Below are 21,107 nucleotides of genomic sequence, written 5' to 3' on the forward strand. Positions count from 1 at the left end.
TATATACAACACAATTAGTTCACCATTTTAATAAAATAACACTAGGATTTGATTTAAAGAAATGGAAATATTAACTTTTCTCCAAATTTAAAGACCTATCAAAATATTTTAGTATGAATGTGTACTTTAATAAAATTAAACCATCTAAGATAATGTTTTAAAATAGTAAAGTGATGAGTCATAATATAAAAGTTGTTTTGTCAGCACTAATCTTTACCTCGGGTTGGATTATCCCTTATAAACACTTTCTTTTATGCTACACCTTAAAATAAGAAATCTGAAGGGGAGAAGATAAATAGCTTAGCATCTATTTATCTTGAAACATATTGAAATCTCAATTTTTGTTACACTTCCGCCTCCTCCTTATAAAACAAGACTAAGTTTTAATTCTTTTTCTAAAAACAATTTTTAATTACATCCGACTATTTTAGAGAAACACTCCGTTAAGCATAAATCTCTATACAATTTAGTTTTTGTTTAAATACATCCGGCTTTTACTTTTATTATCATTAACTTTATTCTCTAACCTTGACACCAATCCCATCCACCCCTAATTTACCCTGATTTAAAGATTCTATTGTTATTAGAAAAAGTGATATTAATATCTGCTGAAAAAAAAAATGACATCATAATCTTCTTTTCAGAGTGCTTTGTAAGATCAGTGAAGGATATCATTCAAGTAGACAAATGTGGAAGGATACTCAAGGAATTATATGTGAAAGGATAACCACTTTCTCTTTTTGGTAAGTCTCCCTTTCTTCTTGTATAATTTTAACATTTTTTCTGGTGGCATGATCAAATATGACTTCCCTCCACCATTCTGATTTTTTCGTTTATGTTTTGTTGGTGATAGATTTAAGCTACTTCTGTTGAGTTTGATTGGTGATGCCTTAGATTTCTCACTTTGATCAGTTGATTGCACTTCTTCACTGTTTTTATCCAAAGGAATTATAGATTTTCCTAATTCTTCACTTGTTTCATCTTTTTCATGTTTAATCAGTTGTTCATATCTTAGCTTTGGAATGAGTATAAGTTCACGAGACATATTGTAAATAAGCTTTCAAGAAAATGGGTAATATTTTTCTAATTTTTAGCAGCAATTGTTTTTTATGTTGAAGTGTTGTCTGTTTCAACAGAATTTTACGTATGAACTGTTTATGCTTGTTTAGTAGGATTTTATCTGAATCTGAAACTGAGCACACCCCTTGAACAACATTATAAATTATTTCAATTATCTCTTGCAGCTGTACTTTAGTTAGTATTTTGATAACCTGAATCATTTGGTTATTCGAAATATCTATCAAAAACTGCACTAAATTTGTTTTATTGCTCATTCTAAAGGTTTATAAACAATGGGTGTCTGTCCAACTCCTCGGTTAGTAGTCAACTGATATGTTTTGTCTGTGTGAGGGTTTAAGTCAATAATTAACGGACGAAACTTGACTAATGTTGCCCTGTTGTAAGCATCCATGAAATATTTCAATTTTCCAGGAAAAATTTGTTTTCCTAAAGCTTGAACCTGTAGTTGATCTCTATAATTTCGAAATAAAATGAAGTAATGACAGTTTAAGGAAGCACTTCTCATAACTTTTCCTTTATTAAAACAGTTGTGAAGTATATGAATGACACTAATTGAGAAATGATGGCAACCAATTGTCATTAAATGAAGTAGTTCTGTTGAATTTTCAGCAGCCATCATCAAGTCATCGAAGATTAAAATCTTATGACCTCCTAAGGCACCCCATTCATTAATAGCCTCCATGTTTGGTAAACCTTTATAGAATTCTATATTTTTAATGGATTTCTTCATGTCGTCATTAATGGGTTGCCATACACCATAACAGTAAAATATTCTTGAGGGGGGTATTTGAAACATGCCCTCAGCATTTTGAAGAAGATTTTTAGTGTAGACTGTTTTTCCAGAATTGGAAGGTCCAACAATGAAAATGGATGTTGGACTTTGAAACTTAAGTAAGCTTTCTTTATTCCACCAGTCAACCATTCTCTTTGAATATTTGTCATGAACTGATAATGTTAATAAACCTTGAATTCTTATATATATATATTTTTTTTTCAGTCTGATGAAAAGAAATGATGAAATAAGTGTAAGTAAGTATTTTTATTTTAATTTTTTTGACAAATACATGATTGACAAGTAACATTTACAGAAGTCATACAGCAGTTAAATCTTTCATTAATGAAATCATAAACAAATTGATCATTTAAATAATATCTATCACTGAATACATCTTTTATTTGTTCCATGGAAATTCCTCTAGAACGAGACATGAGGTAAAACAGACAATATTGTCCACATACAAGTGTTTTTTCACTTTGCAATTGCATTTTGTTTGCTGAAGTAAATGTATATCTACTCATAAATTCATTAAAGTAAACTGAAAGTTGACTAAGGGTATATCCGAAAGAATCGAATATTTCTAACACTTTATTTTCATTATAGTAAAATGCTACCCAATGTTTTCCTGGTAGCTGCTTGACATCTGTATTTGCAATAAATCCAGTTGATGGTTGAAGTTGAATGTAGCTGATTTCATTAGAAGCGAAAACCCCACATATCTTCTTTCTCATCTCATTATCACACTTTATCGCACACTCTAGTTGATCTGTATTCATTGTAAAATTATATTTCGCTCTAAATTTACTTCAAAGTAAGCTGGAAATTCAGCATATACAACACAAGTTGTTACCTTTGGTAGTGGTTTGCTGAACATTACTTCTAATGAGCAAGTCCCCTGCTTCACTAAGTTTAAATACTGTCCTTCATCACTAAAGTTTGCTTCAATATCCCAACAGTATAAAGCAGTTCCTCCTGAAACATCATTTCTGGAGATATCAATGCCACTATCACGCATCCATTTATTTGTAACTTCAAACATACTAGTAAAAGAAGGTAATATGGTGCGACTGGTAGGAGCAAAATTTAACTGCATAACGTTTCCACCAACAGGAACCTGGTTCACCTTTAATGCTATCTGACTTAAGTTAAAATGTTGAAAGTTGAATGGGTTCAAAGCATATGACCCACTGGAACTGCTAGAGTCTGTAAATCCAATAACACAACGTGTAGCTCTCAAACCATTAAACAAGTTGTTATAGTTGAAACTTAGACTTCCAGCAGGTATAGATATGAGACGAACCTCTGTTCTAGTGTAAGGATATTTTGCATTAGTTGTGAGCAATTTATGACTATGTGCTGTTATGACACTAGGATTTAGTTTTAACTTGAAGACTCTTAAACAAATGTCTTCGATATATATTTGAAAGTTTGGATTGGCTTCATTTGTCATTAAACAAAACTCTGGCTTTGAGCGCCATAATTTCACATTGACTGTTATTTGGTTCAATAAGTATCTGTCTAAGCTAGTCAAATCATGAAAAAGATTCCCAACTAAGTCACAGGTTTGACTCTGAGAAAAATATTGAGAACGGGCAAAAAGGGCAGTATTGCCACCATTCTTCACATCATTATCATCAAAATGACCTGTTTTGTCTTTTTTCCAAAGTTGACTGGTTAGCTGGGATTCCTTAGCTTCAGAGCCGAAAGATAGCATTGTTTGAATCATGGCTTTATATGGGTAATGTGCAGTTGATGAAGTAACCAGTTTATTTTGCAAAGTAATATCCACTTGAGAAAACATAGAATGTAAAAAATTATTTACAGGTCCAACATATTCAGATGGTTTTAAATCTGAGCCATCGGAATGTCTAATTCTAGCACGCACAAAGAGTTGAGTTTTTCTGAGATCTATATATTCTAGGGAATTCTGTGCTGCAATAGTGAATTCGATTGGAGCTGTACCACCTAATTGTGAAGTTGATCTTATTTCATCAAAATATACATTTTCTACTGCTGTTTGTGTAGGAGGTAAAGTGAACAAGTTTAGACCAGAAGGTTGACTTTCTTGAAATCCATCCATAGTCAATGCAGCCATCTTTAATCGAAAATATCTTTAAATCTTTTTACAGATTTTAGGATTTTGCTTTTCTTTCCTGTCTTTAGAGGTGTTTTAGATTTTTTCTTCTTTATATTTTTTTTTCCTTTTCCTTTTCCTTTTCCTTTTTTTGAATTCCTAATCTTTGACTTTCTTGACTTTTTTTGCGACTTACTCTTTAGAGCTCGTTTTGTAGAACTGTTACCAGATGTTTGCGACTTTCTTTTTATACCCATCTTTACTTTTTCTCTTTTCACCATATCTTGGGCCATGTCCTCTGTTTGTTGAACTGGTGAAACAAGTTGAACTTTTATTTTTTCATTGGTTGAATCTTTCTTCGATGGTCCGATTGGCGTAATAAAGGATTTAGGTGTACCTACTAGAGATCCGCCTCCTATTTGCTTTCCGCTTTTATTCAATTGATTTATGTAAGGATTACTACCATTGTTTCCTAAATTTTCATAGTAATCCATCCAATGACTGGTATTTGGAATATACATTTTATTCATTTTAAAAGAATGGAAATGATTTAAAATGAAGTGTCACCGTTGAAGTATTATTTAAAAATGAAGCTAGTTCATCTTGACTTGTAGTAATATACACATCCATATCATAAATTTCATGAATTCTTACAGGAACATAATAAGGTGCTTCGAAAATTGACGACCAATTACCATGGTTGATAGCAGTAAGCCTTCGGAGTAGTGGTTTCTGTTCTCCATCAATGATGGATTCTCCACATAGATTTGAATACAGGTAAATAGATTCCTCTTTAGATAAAGAACAGGATATATCTGCTTCGACTAAAGCTACCTTCCATAAACCATCTAAAAATAAGGGTGAATTCAGATGAGAAGTAAATTTGTATGCTTTATTGTTAGGAAAATATTCCAATGCCTTGTCACTGCTCATGGTTACGTAAATACTCATTGTGATAGGTTAAGAGTCTTGTGGCTCAGTGATATCTCCCTCTTCAATCCATTGATTATATTTGTATGGCCATCCTTCAAATTTCACTAACCACTGAATATGTCCATTTCGTTTACGCTTTTTAACTTTCTTTTCTATATACCATATAGAATTTTCATCTTTGTCTACTTTTATCATTTCTTGTTCATAAAATAATCCTTGGACTGGGGAATTATCAAATTCTGAAATTTTATAAACAGGTATAGCTTGCATTCTAAATCGTTTTTTTATTCTAAAAATTTCTCTGGTGAAATGTTCATCGTAAGATCGATTAAAAACCATATGAATTTTAGAGAGTCTGATTGTATCATTCAATCTAAAATGAAATTTTTTAGGTATTTTAGGTTTTTTAGGTTTTAAATACATGAAAGCCCAAATGTCTGCCTCATTGTCTTTATTCACATCCTTAGGGGCAATATTATTAAGACTTCTATGAGGAGTTGAATTATAGGTCTTGACAATATCTTGTAGCACATCAATATATTGATGTGATCTGTGATTAGTAAAATAACGATACATCATGTTTTTTATGGTTTTAATTACTCTTTCAGCAAAATTAGCTTTTGTTTCTGAATTTTCTGTGGTGAAGTAGTAAATGTTTTTACTTTTCAAGTAGGCCTTCATAACTTTGTTATTGAACTCAGTACCCTTATCACTGCGACCCTTGTTAAATACTTTATGATTAAGTATTTTTTTTAATGCAGTTACAACTTCTTTCGCTGTTTTATTTTTCAGAGTCTCAATCCACAGATACTTGGAGAAGATGTCAATAACCACAAGCAAGAAAGACACACCTGAATTTTCACTTTTTATATTGGATATATCAATCAAGTCCATATCAAACTGATCATGGATTCCTGATACAACGACTCGAGTTCTAGTGAAGCGTCGCTTTAGTTCCTTTCTCAGACTATAACTATCTTGATTGTGGAGCCATTTCCGAATTGTTTGTTTCCCGATGTTGGGTTTGCCTCTGGATTTTAAAACTTTATAAAGTTTATCTGGACCTGAATATGCACCAGACTTTGATAAATTGTAATATGTCTTCTCTAATAAATCATGAACTTTTTTTGTTTTGTACATTTTCAATACAAGACAGCAAATGATTGTAAATTTTAAAACCTGATCTTTTATACTAGAAACATATAACACAGCAATGTTTCACTGATGAGTTCACAAGAGAAAAAAAAACCAAACAAAATAAAAAAAAAAAAAAAAAAAAAAAAAAAAAAAAAAAAAAAAAAAAAAAAAAAGACGAATGTAAACATATTTTATTTTGTACCTTTTCCAATCAAATATACAGTTACGAACAATGCAAGATTATCTATGAATCATATGGTAGTCAAGTGTTACTGAATAGAAATGTCCTGGACTATGAAAATCTATCTTCAGTTTTTATTAAAGCTTCCACAAGCTGATACACCTTACTTGGCTTTGGTTTATTTTTCTCACAATAACTTCTATCCTGACTAAGTTTGTCATACACTTCTTTTTTCAATTTCATTTCGCAATCGTCTATGCATTCCCATATAGAACATGGTTTCACTGTACTGATAACATCCTTTAAGGAAATTTTATCATAGGCTTCAACAAAAAATTGTTCCAAACATTCCAGTTCCGTAAATAATAAACATGAATGCTCTCTTTGAGACGGATGGTCTACCATACAGCCATAACAATGTTCTCTAGTTAAAGTGGGTATCAACTCCTGAATTTTCTTCGCAAAGCAGAAATCATAAGTGTTCAAAAAACATTTTTCATGTCTTGAATATTCCATGCTGTTAGCAATGCTTGTCGTGATGGAGTGTCTTTTCTGATGATAAAAGAACCTCTTTATATAGTGTTTCGGAATGCAAATAGATGAGTCATCTTAGGGTGGTTCGAAAAGAACAGATAACCGCACACTAAATCGATCTTGTATAATAAGGTGGTAGAAAAGTTAAGCATTGAAATTCGGAACTTTGGTTGACACCATTTTTGCAAACAAACAGTTTGGTTCATATTTCAAATGTTCAGTTTCGATGTGGTCAGAACTTTTCCACTGTTTTAATGTCACACCACAGCAGAAGCATGTCACACGATCTCCTACGTTGGTATAATAAAAACCATTTCGAATTAGATCTGCAGGTTTCTGAGCAAGTTGAGTTGGCCAATCTTTATAAGTTTGTTCTCTGGTAATGTAATAAAGCATATGCGGGTGGAGAGGATTGAAACAAAACAAATCTAATAAATGTGAATCCAAATCCATCGTGGTAGATATGAAAGGATATTCTTATCTCATAATGATATAGGCTAGAAAAGAGACACTTTTTATAGCGAGATTAATTACCTCTGAATTGATGTTTCGCGGACTTCCTTTTGTATTGTAAAGCATCACTCAAAGTAAAACGACACTACATTTAATAAGAGCAACTACACACTATTCATACTAATAAAATAGAGGTTTAAGGTGGTCTTGTAAAATGCTGAACTTCCAATTTTCTAGGATGTGAGGACTATTTTCATATAAAACTTTCAATTCTTTTAAAATAATGGTTTTAGTTTTCAATATGAAAAGGTATACTTCGCTTGATCTCTGCAAGAATGCAAACTCATTATGAAGGGCCTCCATTTGTTCGTCTAATATGGATAAAACTGGTTTTATCAGTAGAGGTAACAAATAATGAAATGTATGTAATGTTCGTTTTTTTCTTCCTACACTAATGCGAGCTTTTGCTAAAGATCTGACTGTAAGCCAATAGTCTTTTAATTTATGTTTGTGTATATTTGGAAGACTTATTCTCCCCTGCAGAAGAAAAGAAGCAATTTCTGAAAAGGCTTGAACTTTTTTGATGGTAATCAAATCGATCATTAACTTTCTCTGTAAGGGTTCGGCATAATATAAGGCTTTTAAGAAAGCGAAATTCTCGATAATATGTCTACTCATGATTGAATTAGTTTTATGTATAAAACAATTTATTAAACTTTATATATTTATTCACTCCTTAACCTCTTTAAAATGTTTGCTCAACCCAAGGAAAGAATTAAATAACTACCCTAGAATAAATAAACCCCACTCGTAACCTCTTTAAAAAGATTGCTTATCTCATGCAAAGGTATAAATGAACACCTTAAAAAAAAAAAAAAACTAAAAAAAAAAACCTAAAAAAAAAAAAAACAACAAAAAAAAAAAAAAAAAAAAAAAAAAAAAAAACATACACTCTTAACCACTTTGACAGATTTGCTTATCCTAAGAAGTGATATGAATAACCATCCTAAAACAGCTACCACTATTAACCACTCTGAAAGATGCGCTCATCTCAAGCGCTGGTATATATAACCACCCTTAAACAAATAAAACCACTCTTAACCACTCTAACCACCTGCGCTTATCCCTATTACTACACTACTCATTTTGACTTATTTCTTCGTTAATATAGAACGGTTGTAGAAAATATTGCATATCACAATAGAAAATAGTTGTATAAGTATATATATATTTCGATATCATAAAAAAAATAAGAAAATAAGGAGAAAACTAGCTTTCTTCTGTCTATTAATGTTCCGTCATTGTGCCGGATGTTAGATACCATCGAGTCCGAACAAATTTTGCCGGTGTGGTTTAGACACAGTGGTGAAGTTTATTTTCAAGAAACGTTGTTTGTTAGAAGATATGTCAAGTGAAATGGTCTGATACATTTTAATTTCAACAAAATCGTCAGTTCTTAGAGTTTCATATGAATTTAAGTTCATCATTTCAACATGTCTGAAACCACAAATAAACAGACAGTGCAGTTGTTTGTATTGACGTCAATATTATGTAGATATTTATCAAATTTAACAAATGGCTTTTTGATGCCATTTAACGAAAATGGCCTTCGATTGTTAGACGTCATTAGACAAATTAAGAAATGATTCATTAACATGATTAATATAAGTTGTATTATACAGGAGATTTGAACATGTAGAAAGGTGCCAATTTATCTGCGCGATACAAACATTATCATTCATTCTGTGAGTATACATAGACATTGAGTGAATCAGCGGCAGTGCATGGATTTTTTCGGCACATGCCTGTCTACGACGACGTACATACAAAACATTGACTCATAGTTAAGAGGATAAATTTATGTGTTTACTATTAATCACATCTTGAGAATATTCTAAATCAAGAATGAAGTGTTTAAATGGTCTGAAAACAAAGTTATATTGCAAATTGTAATGAAATTAAATCATTGCATTTTCCGTAATGATATGCCCATGGTAGATAATGCTAAATACACTTGTTTTAATTGCTAAATATTTTTGTTGTTGTTCTGTCTTTTAAGACCATTGCTATCGCGCCTTGCTTTGTTATCATGGTATATGCATTTTTAGAAATATTTTTTTTATTTCTCACAGCTAATGATACGAGTTTTAACTGTCATTCATCTCTCAAAGATTCTTGTTAAATATTTAAAAAAAAAAGTATTTTCATTAATTCTCACAAAACAGAACATCGATGGAGATTCTTACCTTTTTCATGTTATTGTGGGTAGTGTCGTTGATTAAAATTTATATTCTTTTACTTAAAGTTCTTTTTTTCTTATCAATACGTTCGCAGTATGAAAAATCTAGAGGTGATACGATTTGTATTTCAAAAGAAATAATTGAATAGCTTGGTGAATTGTGTCACACATCATGCACACGACCTCATATGAATTTTTAAACTATCCTTTCATCGTTGAGGCGTCATATAACAATGACGAACAACAATTCTATTTAAGGTATATAATTACAAGTCTTTACAATGAAATGACAGTTTTAAAATCGTTGATCACATTTTAAGTTTTAGGTCACAAGGAAGTAATTATTTACATAGGCTTTACAATGAAAAAAACAGTTTTAGAATCGTTGATCACATTTAAAATTATAGGTTACAAGGAAGTAATTATATACATAGGCGACAATGGTAGCCTTATTTTGTTCGGACTTTCCACTATCAAAGATCCATTGAAAAAAATTCCAATTCTGAAATATCAAAACCTTTGGGTGTAATTTCAATCGTCAAACACATATGGTGCTGCAGCTTTTTTGATAGAAAAATGGCATCTTTTAAGGGTACTCAACGGTTCTGGAATTTTCGAAATAGTATGAATGAAGAACATCCCTTGCTTAATTTGGCACAGACAATGCTGCTTGCGCGGGTAAGTTAATGCGGTTTCAAATCGATTGTTGGTGATTGCATCGGAATCTCATCTATTACGATATTTTCAAACCTATACGAATTTTGATTGGCTAAATCGGACGTTTGGAGAATTTGCTATGTAGTGGTAGTTTTTTGGCTACACCGAGGTCAAAAATTTATCAACTTGTTGTTTTTCGACAATAGAATTGCAACGTTAACAATATCTTTATCCATGACCATTGTTCCCTTGAACACTTGCAGTTTTAAGTAAGAAAATATTCAACAACTAAGATTCATCAACGTCAATGTTTAGCTTGTCACATCACACTCATTATCATCAGCTGTTGAGAAGTCGGCAAATCGAAATCACAATGGAAAGGTGGATTTTGCATACATTTTGAGGTAAATACGTTGTAAATTGTGTTTCTTTATCACCGGCACCCATTTCTTCTTATTGAATATGTTGAAGTGAAACAAAACATTATTAATTCGTCATTTATTTCGATACACGACGACGAAAACCGTTGATCTTATATGAATCAAGTAATGAATCAATAAAGTAAGCTAAATGGAAACAATGCTCTGAGAAAGATTGTTATAATATAAGTTATATTAGACTTGATTTTTCCAAGCTAAGTGTTATATAATAATACGCCCCCCCCCTTAATTACCCCTTGGTTTAGTGTATGCAATTAATAAAAACTATTCATTTATGTATATATAGCTCCATAACTTGGGTAGTAAGGGGTGCATCTCCTATATTATTATATATATCCAGTTAACCTCTCCTTGGGCTTAGTCATTTATTATGCTGTTATTCACCACCCACACAAATGAACAATGTTGGTGGTTTTTTTTTACATGTTAAACAGAGAATTACATTTTGGCGTGTTTATTGGTTTTAAAGTTTTGATTATGCAATTTTATATTTGTCTTTTGCAGAATTTTTATTCACTGGGGTTTTCTACTGATTCCAAGTGACTTGACATGTTGGAAGTCTGCATTATCATGTAAGCATTCAAATATTATATTATTGTTACTGACACATAGTTTATAGTCACATGTGGTGATATGACAGCTATTTAACGATTAATAAAGTAAAAAAAAACATGGCAATTATGTTATTACAAACAAAGATTCAATATTTTATTAAAGTCTCACAATCATGTAATTTTACTATTGATTTTACCAACCACTGCTTATAGGCTATTTAGCTTACTTAAATTTGATTACATTGAAGTTCTCTTTTTGAATCAGAATAAGAATAAGATAATTTTTATGTTCAAAATTTTAATAACAGGGCACATTAAGAGCATATAAATCAAGTACAATGATTGAAGTAATAGGTATTATGCATATATATATAGCAATGGGGCTTATACATTAATTATAGTGTATATAATAATATTATTTTTTCTGCCGGATTTTAAGATGAATGAGAAACAATGGCTACTTCAAATACAATAGCACATTTGATAAAATGCATATGACACAAGGGCTGCACTTTTCATTCGAAGGAAGATCAACAAATGAAACCCAAACAAGGATATTATTTTCATATCAGATTCCTGTACATGAGATATAAAGAGAAAGTTATTTTTTCCTGAAAGGACAACTCTTTACTTATACATATGTGTGACAAAAGGAATGGAATCAAGACTGTTATATCTGTGCTAAAAGGAATACAATTTAGAAGCTAATTGTATTAAAAAAAATAGAAACAAATTTACTGTACGAAAAAGCAAGTTTAACAAAAGGAAATATGTTGAAATGAATGAATAACTAACTGCAATGTTTCTGGAACATGTGTTAGTTCATAATCAAACAAAGGCAAAATTTATAAGAAAGTGGAATACATATGATATGTGATATTGTGTCCTAATTGTGAACACTGAAAAAAGGATGTGTCACAGAACTTTTACTTCATAAATGTGTCACTGTGTAAACATTGTGATTTTATCCGTCTGATAATAGTTATCAAAGGTACCAGGATAAGTATATTTAGCTGTGCTCCATGGAATATCAAATCAAAATTATTAATAGTGTTAATTAATATAAATGTGAAACAAAAGCAAATGTGTCAGGAATGGTGTAATGTTTTGACATACAAATTAGCAAATAGATTCATCAATAGGATCACCCATTCCCTAATTTCAATGATTGGGATACATGTTTGATAACAAAAACAAAAATTTCTATTTAATTTAGTTATGGTGGTCAGATGTGACACATTGAAAATCATACCAGATGAAGTAAAATAAGTCAGTTTTGCTGCATTTAATACATAATTTTAAATCAACCAATCAGTGAATGTGTATTTTAAATTACTTGGGTTAAATGAAACAACTTTGAGATTGCCCAGTAGTGTTTTCTGTCAGACACTGATCATATATTCCATTACAAAAACATTCACTCTCGCTTTTTGAAAAGTAACAAGTAGTACACATACATGGGGGGGGTCTGAACTTGGGGGGGGGGGGGTCAATTAGTTGTTTAGATTTTTTTTTTCTATTTTTTATTGAAATAACATCTTTTCTTTACCCTGCAACATTATTATTATATATTAAGTAAGTTAATGCGGTTTCAAATCGATTGTTGGTGATTGCATCGGAATCTCATCTATTACGATATTTTCAAACCTATACGAATTTTGATTGGCTAAATCGGACGTTTGGAGAATTTGCTATGTAGTGGTAGTTTTTTGGCTACACCGAGGTCAAAAATTTATCAACTTGTTGTTTTTCGACAATAGAATTGCAACGTTAACAATATCTTTATCCATGACCATTGTTCCCTTGAACACTTGCAGTTTTAAGTAAGAAAATATTCAACAACTAAGATTCATCAACGTCAATGTTTAGCTTGTCACATCACACTCATTATCATCAGCTGTTGAGAAGTCTTTATATGAAAGTTTTACTCTACAAGCTCTAGGAAATTAGCTGTAAAAGAAAATATTCTGCAGTTTTAGAATTTGTTATTAACATAAACAGTAACAGAGAATTGTACATTTATACATAAATAAAATAAATACATGCATATTCTTGAGTTTTAAGTGTGCTTGAATGTGACACAGCATGTTCAATGAATGTGTGCATGGTGTAAGGGTCTGTGTGAAAAAAATGTTGCAGGATTTGAAATATAATTAAATTTTCAATTGCTCTTTGACTATCATGTTTGGTATAAATTGATTTAATAGTCCTATACTTACTAACCATCATAAGTTTTTTTTATGGAATCAGCATCTATTTTTCTTATAATATGTATCCTATCAGTATGTGGAAATTAAATTCATTGAGACAAAAATAAGCAGGAAATTGAATAAATATTCCAAGCTGTCATTATATATGGTGTGATTGATACTGTGACCACCGACCGAATGATACACTCATATGCGGCAAAGCTAGCGAAAGGTAGTGCGACGTAATCAGTCAAACACACTTTATTAGATTAACTCTCTAAGGAACGATCGTTTTCATTGGTCAATTCAAACCTTAGACCTCACACCTTCGAAAATAGAACACACGTACTATAACGTCGAATGGACTGATTAATATTTACATATCTGGTCAAGGTCGTTTAAAGCTTCCGTCGTCGTATTCTCATACATGATTCCAATAGCAATTCTAGCTTTTATAAATGTGCATGTGAAATTCATTGGTTTTATAATTTTCTGCAATTTGTAGTAAAGTTTACACTTTAAAATTTTAACAGTTTGCATATCTAAATATTCAATTTAAATGTCTCCTCTAGATCACGGGACGACATCAACAGTTCAATGTAGGATAAAAAAAAAACTCAATTCACATATTTTTTTCATTGACCCCCCCCCCCCCCAAGCTGCTTAACCTGCCTTTTCTTTTAATCAAAATGGACTCGATGAATTAACGTTGTACTTTGAAAATGAAGCCGTACTTTACTACAAACACTTTTCATATTCTTTGCCAAGTTTTAGGTATTCGACATAGGATAGTAATTTTTTTTTCTGATTCCGTTTACTTGAAGAAAAAAAAATCCCGAAATTGTAAGTCAATTCATAACAAGTAAACAACCATGCTTTGTTAAGAAGAAACGGAAATGGCCATTCATGGCACAGGGGATGATTAAATGTAGTTTATTAACTCCAACGATATACCTAATGAGGTTTTGCTATTCTCGGTTGAAAAACGAACGTAAATTATATTTTGTAAATATCAGACCGTTGGTTTTCCCGTTTGAATGGTTTTACACAAGTAATTGTGGGGCCCCTTATAGCTTGTTGTTTATTGTGAGCCAAGGCACCGTGTTGAAGGCCGTACATTGACCTTTAATGGTTTACTTTTATAAATAGTTTTTTGGCACTCACACCACATTTTCCTATATCTATGTAAATAGGAACAAACAGTTTTAAAAAAAAGTGTTTATTCATTAAATCATTTAAATGTATTGATAAAAGGTGAGTTTCTTCTTGTACATGCATTTAGTCGTCCTTTAAATTTTGTTTATCAGTTTAGCATACACTTTTCGTTTTGTATTTGATTTAGATACGAAAACTAATACATATACTTTAGCGGATAGTTCAACAATGTTATTAAGCTCTATTCTTACAGTATAAAATTAAATTTAAAGATAAATGTTCATCCATTTAAAATCGAAAACAGTACATTTATATTTAAAAAAGAAGATGTGGTATGATTGCCAATGAGACAACTCTCTACAAGAGACCAAAATGACATAGAAATTAACAACTATAGGTCACCGTACGGCTTTCAATAATGAGCAAAGCCCATATCGCATAGTCAGCTATAAAAGGCCCCGAAATGACAATGTAAAACAATTCAAACGAGAATTGTTCCTTATAAACTACGACATTTCTCACAAGTATTAATTTATAATTTAGTTCCACACATGCAAAAGAAATAATCTTCACCGATTTTACATTTCAATTTATTACAACAACATGCCTTCATCACTGAATTCATTCAGGTGCACAAATGATACGATTAAAGTTATTTTGTTTCCGTATATATTATATCCATCCGTGCTATAAAAGAGGCACATGCATTTAATTGTATCCTTGTATTTCTCATCATGCCGGGTACAAGATAATTGAGTTGCTGCATGCATAAAGAAAAAGTTAGAATATTACTTAATACAAAATATCAGTATAATATTTCGATTCCACTATTTGAAGTTAACAAATCATTTATTAAATTTTTTTGACCAAAGGTTTATAAATTATACAAATCATTCATTTTACGTTCGTAGTAACATAGTGAATTGCATTGTCGGTCACCTGTGTCAATTGACGTGCACACTGACTACATTGCTGTTGTATTTGAATATTTCGGCCAATAAAATGAGACGTTACAAGTTGTTTGTTTATGATACGCCAGAACGTTATCAATGAACTATCAAACGCTAAACTTCACTGCATATCACTGTATACACTGTATGGCTCTGTATGATTTATAAAGAATGATCAAGATTCAAGAATGAATTGTACACTCTGACAGTTTACACTGTTACAAGAGGCAAAACCTAAACATGAGATGCACCTCATCTGACAAAACAGAAAACACTATTCAAAGAATTATCTGATTGATTGAATGGTGTTTAACAACACTTTCCGCACTGTTGTGCGAATACACGTAGTTCATGTTTTATTGGTAGATAAAGCTACTGTGTCCGGAGCAAACTTCAATACATAATATGTTGGCAAAACAAATACCAAACAGAAAGAAAAGGAGCTTCATACCCGCAAACCGATGTGTAATTATATTCAGTCTGATCTGTTCTCCGAGTAAAATATATATTTAAATAGTTATTCTTTTATTAAATCATTTGATTATGGAGACGATGCAACAAAAAGTACACCTTAAAAAATAGAGATCAACAAAAATATGAACAAATTCCCGATGACTGAAACTTTTATTTCTAAAATTACTTCCCTTTGAAAGTCACTTGTGCATTTGAAGACAATGTCGGACCCGAAAACATGTGAAACACATTAACTTTGACTCAAAAGTGCTAGCGTGTAGAAATGATGAATTTTCGAGTCAAGTTAACGTACAGAAAGCTGAATATTGATATTTTTAGAAAACTGCTACTCGGTACATGTTTTTTTATACTGTTTAAGTATCAGACGTTGTAATATCTGAAAGTCATAGTATTTTCGGCGAAATTCAGTCGAAAATCTCAGTTTATTTAGTAAATCTTTTTATTCAAAAAGGCGAGTAGCACTTTTATATTGCTTTGGTACATAAGCTATCCACAGATAATAATAACATTAACGGTACCAATTTTTCTGCACCAGATGCGCATTTCGACAAATAATGCTTAGAAAAACAAGACTGTCTTCACGCTAGCACTTTTGAGTTTACTGTTTTCACGTTTATAAATAATGTCACGTGAAAACCATGCGATAATTTAAGAATGTTTTTTTTTTAAAACGAAAATTCATATTGTCAACATACTAGCAAAATTAAAAAATATAACAAATTACACTATCAATAAGTCAAAAAGTCTTGTTATTAAAAGTTGAAATTAAAGTATCATTTTTTCATTTTTTTGAAAATACAGCATTAACCTACCCGCGTGTCTTAGAGAGTTTTCTCTAAATTTCTCGCTATTCCTACACCAATGGTCAAAACCAATTTCTCACTATTTCAATTTTAATTTCTAATTACCAAGGCAGGAGAAATCAAATTTACTTCTACCTATAATCTTGGTGGCGCCAGTCATCTTTTTTTACTTCATTTTAACCTATATACACATTTCACAACCTTCATTTCACTTCTTGATTGATACATGCATGTTTTTTCTATGTTTTCAATGTATATGTGGTTGCTGCATCGGTAAGTGGATTCATCTTACGATTGTTAACAAGCTATTAATCTATTTTACATCGATATAGGTAGTTATGATTTTTCGATATCGTTTTTCCTTTGTTTAGGATTAGGTCCGGTAAAGGCCCATTTTGGCCTCAAATACAACTTACATTTAAATATTAAGAATGAACACAATGCGGCTACTTCCATTGGAGATGAAAACCGTGAAGATTTCAGTAATTTAGCATTTAATCATGGTATATGTAATACCCGATATATGTGCATTATATATTGTCAAAAAACAGCCCATATTTATATCGCTGAAGTATTCTACTTTCACATAAATAGCTTACATTTTACTTTATAACAATTTTGTAAAAATAATATATGTTGAGGCCAAACATGGGTCTTACTGAACCTACTCTGTTGATTATTTATCTAGGTATTATACATAAATGTAACAAAATAAACATAAATTGAAAAAATAAGGCAATCTCCGCTACATTTTATGATTTTCGTATTCAAGCTTTTTTATTGGATGACCATTTGATAAAAATCGTAGAGATTTAATGAACTTTTAAAATATTTGGATTAAATGCCGATTACTTCATCATGTTCATACGGCAAAGTATATATACCTGATTTTTGTAAGACAAAAACAAATGTTTATTAGTCATTCAACTTCATCTGATTGTCGGTTCAGTATCACACACACGTGTAGATAAAGAAAGTTCCTTGTTAGATTTGTGTTACTCTTATAATTTACGATATGGTTAAGTTTAGACGGGCGTACGTTTTTTATCAATCTTAATAATGAAAAACAAAATAATGCGTTGCTGTAGCTAAGCTTTTGTTTTGTTATCGATTCAAGATATTTAACTGATTTTAGCAAACTTTCAATTTTTACCTTTTACAACCTAATGCATCAGGTGATAAATATAATTTAAAGCGTTATATTCGGTTATCCCAATTAAAATGTTTCAATATAAAAAAAGGTAAACGAAGGATATAAACAATTACATCTAAAAGTCCAAGTATTGTTTTTTCAAACCGCAAACGTTTTTTGAAACAATTCACACACGGTTTTACATAAACGTATTTTAACAAATTGTACAAAGATAATTGTATTATTTCATTTACACAACATTATTAAACTTTGCATCAAACTGTTGCCGTCTCAAGACATATGACAACATAATACATAATGCATCTGTTTCTGGTAGTACAGCAGGAGACAATGACAAACTTTTAGTCACACTGGACAAAAGTGTTGATAAAAATTATTTGTCGAAGGTCATCTTTGGTTTTGGTACAAACGACATAACAAGAAACAATACAGATAAAGAAATAATGTGTGTTCACATGACAAATGCTTTAAATAATTTTCAAAATGCGGATATATGCATATATATTCAGTATACTGACAAAAAAGGACGCATAGATTTATAAATGAGTAAGACGCTACGGTTTCAATAAAAGACGTATAACCTTACGTCAACGTGTGCGATTCTTTGTATGTCCATTTTGATTAACATGGTCTGCACTTCTGTCTGCACTTATGTATCTATTAATGGGGCGTTTGTTACAAACACACCAGCATAGTTTAAGTTAAAGTTGAACGATTTTGAAGCGTATACAACGTCTCCTGTACGTGTCTCAAACTTATCTGTAGCGTTTTCAACGCGCTTGTAGCGTATTTAATTTATTACGTGCGCGTAGCGTACAGGTATCACTAAACACAGGCTTGAACTGGATGAACATGTTTATGCTGCATACAAATTTTATCTAATTATAGTGTTCAGCAAGCGTATACCTTTTTATTTCGACGTACTTCAAACTTATGAACGTGCGTTGAACGGTTGCTTAACGTTCCTCTTGCGTGCAATTAACATATATCGACTTTGTCAATCTTCTATGTACGTTTAATGCACGCCGGAGTATACGCCAATGTGTGACGCTGGCATTACGTAGCCAATTTCTTTATTACGGAATGGACTATTAAATTTTGAATATGCACTTATCGTCAAATGAACCACAGACCTCTTATATCAGTTAACTATATTGTTAATTTCCATGATAACATTTAAACTATTATCAATACATTTGTATGTTTAATTTTGTTGCCATTAACATAATATAATATGCACCCTAACAAAACTCGCCGGTACATTGTCCAATGCAGTCACAAATTACTAGTCCAGTTTCCTTTGTCACACATGTTCCACCATTGAAACATTTGCAATTATCAGCTAAAAGGAAACAGTATACATAATGATTTAACAATTGCAGAAGCCATTCTTTTTCAAATCAGTATCATATTAGTATGCTTATAGTTGTGTCATGAACATTTACTGGCGTCAGTTATATAACATGTGAGATCGGATACAAAATTTGAAGAAAAAATCATTCTTATCAATCCAAAACAAAGCTTAGAGCGTCATGTCAAGAAAATTAAAAATAAATGACTTCGAACAGAACAGTTTATATAATGTATGCAATAGAGCATATAACATTAAATGATGAGCTATTCAACTCAAAATATTAAGTTATGTGTTTGGAGGAGTAGCAGATCCTACACCACATGTGGCACACGTGTTAATTAAGTAAGTACAGTACATTACGATTGTGTGTTGAAAAATGCGTTCTCTAAATACAACCAATATGATTTAAATCATGAAATCAATGATCTAAAGAATGTGTCCCAGATAAAAACAAGAATGTGTCCATAGTACACGGATGCCCCACTCGCACTATCGTTTTCCATATTCAGTGGACCGTGAAATGGGGATCAAAATTCTAAGGACTAGGTTCAGTAAGACCCCTTTTTGGCCCCAAAATATAGCAGTTTTACAAAATTGTGAAAATGAATTCTTTTAGTTATTTACTGGAAAGTAGAATGCTTCTGCTACATAAACTTTGGGCTGTTTTTGACAATACAATGCCCATATATCGTCTTAAATGAAAGTGTTCGTTCATAATATGGAAATGTAAATTGCATTTGATGATTATACATAACATATATACAGGTTCAGGATAAACACGATGCAGCCACTTTCATTTTTGACAAAAACCATCTGAAAAGTAACGTTTTTTTTGCATATTTGATAGATTTGTCATATTTAAGCTTGAATCGGAGCGTTTGTAATGACTAAATCAGTTAAAATATTTCACCTAATCTAATTGAATCAATTGAAATAAACACTTTAGTGTTTAAAAAGTGTCCAAAATCGTTTGTTAGATGAACCTGAAATTTGAGGCCAAAATCGGCCCTTACTGGACCTACAAGTTTGGCATTTAAATTAGAAAGATCATATCATGGGCAACATGTGTATATAGTTTCCAGTTGATTGGACTTTAACTTCATCAAAAACTACCTTGACCAAAAACTTTAATCTGAACTTCGCACTCTCACTTTCTATGTTCAATGGACCATGAAATTGGGGTCCAAACTTTGGGATTTAAATTTAAAAGATCATATCATGGGGAACATGTGCAGTAAGATCAAAAACTTTAATTTGAATCCTGGCGAACGGACGCACAGTCGGACGGACAGACGGACAGACAGACGGACGGACGCACAGACCAGAAAACATAATGCCTCTCTACTGCCGTAGGCGGGGCATAACAATAATACAAAATAGTTTTTTACTTGAATCATTCTTTTTTCCGGTACAATTTCAATAGAAAACATACTTTTATAGTATGTACACTTAACGATATATGTTTCCTATAGTATTACAATCTCATTCACACATCCCTATAGTAGGTATTTTCACATTAACTCTGAGGCTCGGCTTTGATAACTGATAAAATGCTTGTGTTAGTATGAAAAGATGTGTCATGAACCACTCTGAAGACCAAATTAAGTTGTTTAACAGAAAACTTATATTAGATAGGTACAAAAATGTTTACATATTTATCAATTATCATTCAAACGTTTTAAGCAGCAAAATGCTTTTTAAATATCTAGTTTTGGGGTGGGATTCAACTTACTTTTAGAAAAATCATACAGAATCAAGGAACAAATATAGCGACGAGGATATCACTACCATGCTGGACTTTTTAATTGACATATTTGTTGAATTTAGAGGTTTGATCCTCCAACAGACTATTGGAATCCCAATGGGTACAAATGTACTAATTGCGCTCCTCTACTTGCAGTTTTGTTTTTATATTCCTATGAAGCAGAATTTGTCCAAGGGCTCGTACAGAAAGGGGCAAAGAAATTAG

At 31.5% G+C, this 21,107-nt stretch overlaps 1 protein-coding gene and 1 long non-coding RNA gene across 4 annotated transcripts in view; one reads left to right on the forward strand and one right to left on the reverse strand.

Moving 5' to 3' along the window:
- Nucleotides 1-21,107, reverse strand: part of LOC139495958 (leucine-rich repeat-containing protein 70-like) — a 73,514-nt gene that overhangs the window by 40,473 nt on the left and 11,934 nt on the right. The window contains exon 1 of one of the 3 annotated variants that reach the window (XM_071284383.1): nt 19,025-19,126. The exons of 1 other annotated variant lie outside the window; for it this stretch is intronic. Coding sequence is in view for 1 of the 2 variants with exons in the window: in XM_071284381.1 (XP_071140482.1) it covers nt 9,417-9,425 (9 nt within the window). In the remaining variant the exon portion in view is untranslated. Of the gene's footprint in view, nt 1-9,416; nt 9,704-19,024; nt 19,127-21,107 lie in introns of those variants that run through there. One more of the 3 variants, XM_071284381.1, reaches the window with a different exon arrangement.
- LOC139495955 (uncharacterized) lies at nt 198-5,970 on the forward strand. The gene is made up of 4 exons (XR_011657512.1): nt 198-743; nt 2,078-2,109; nt 4,589-4,709; nt 5,658-5,970. It is a non-coding gene; the product is annotated as an uncharacterized lncRNA (long non-coding RNA).

This window comes from Mytilus edulis, chromosome 11 (assembly GCF_963676685.1).
Source record: "Mytilus edulis chromosome 11, xbMytEdul2.2, whole genome shotgun sequence".
Classification (NCBI taxonomy): Eukaryota; Metazoa; Mollusca; class Bivalvia; order Mytilida; family Mytilidae; genus Mytilus; species Mytilus edulis.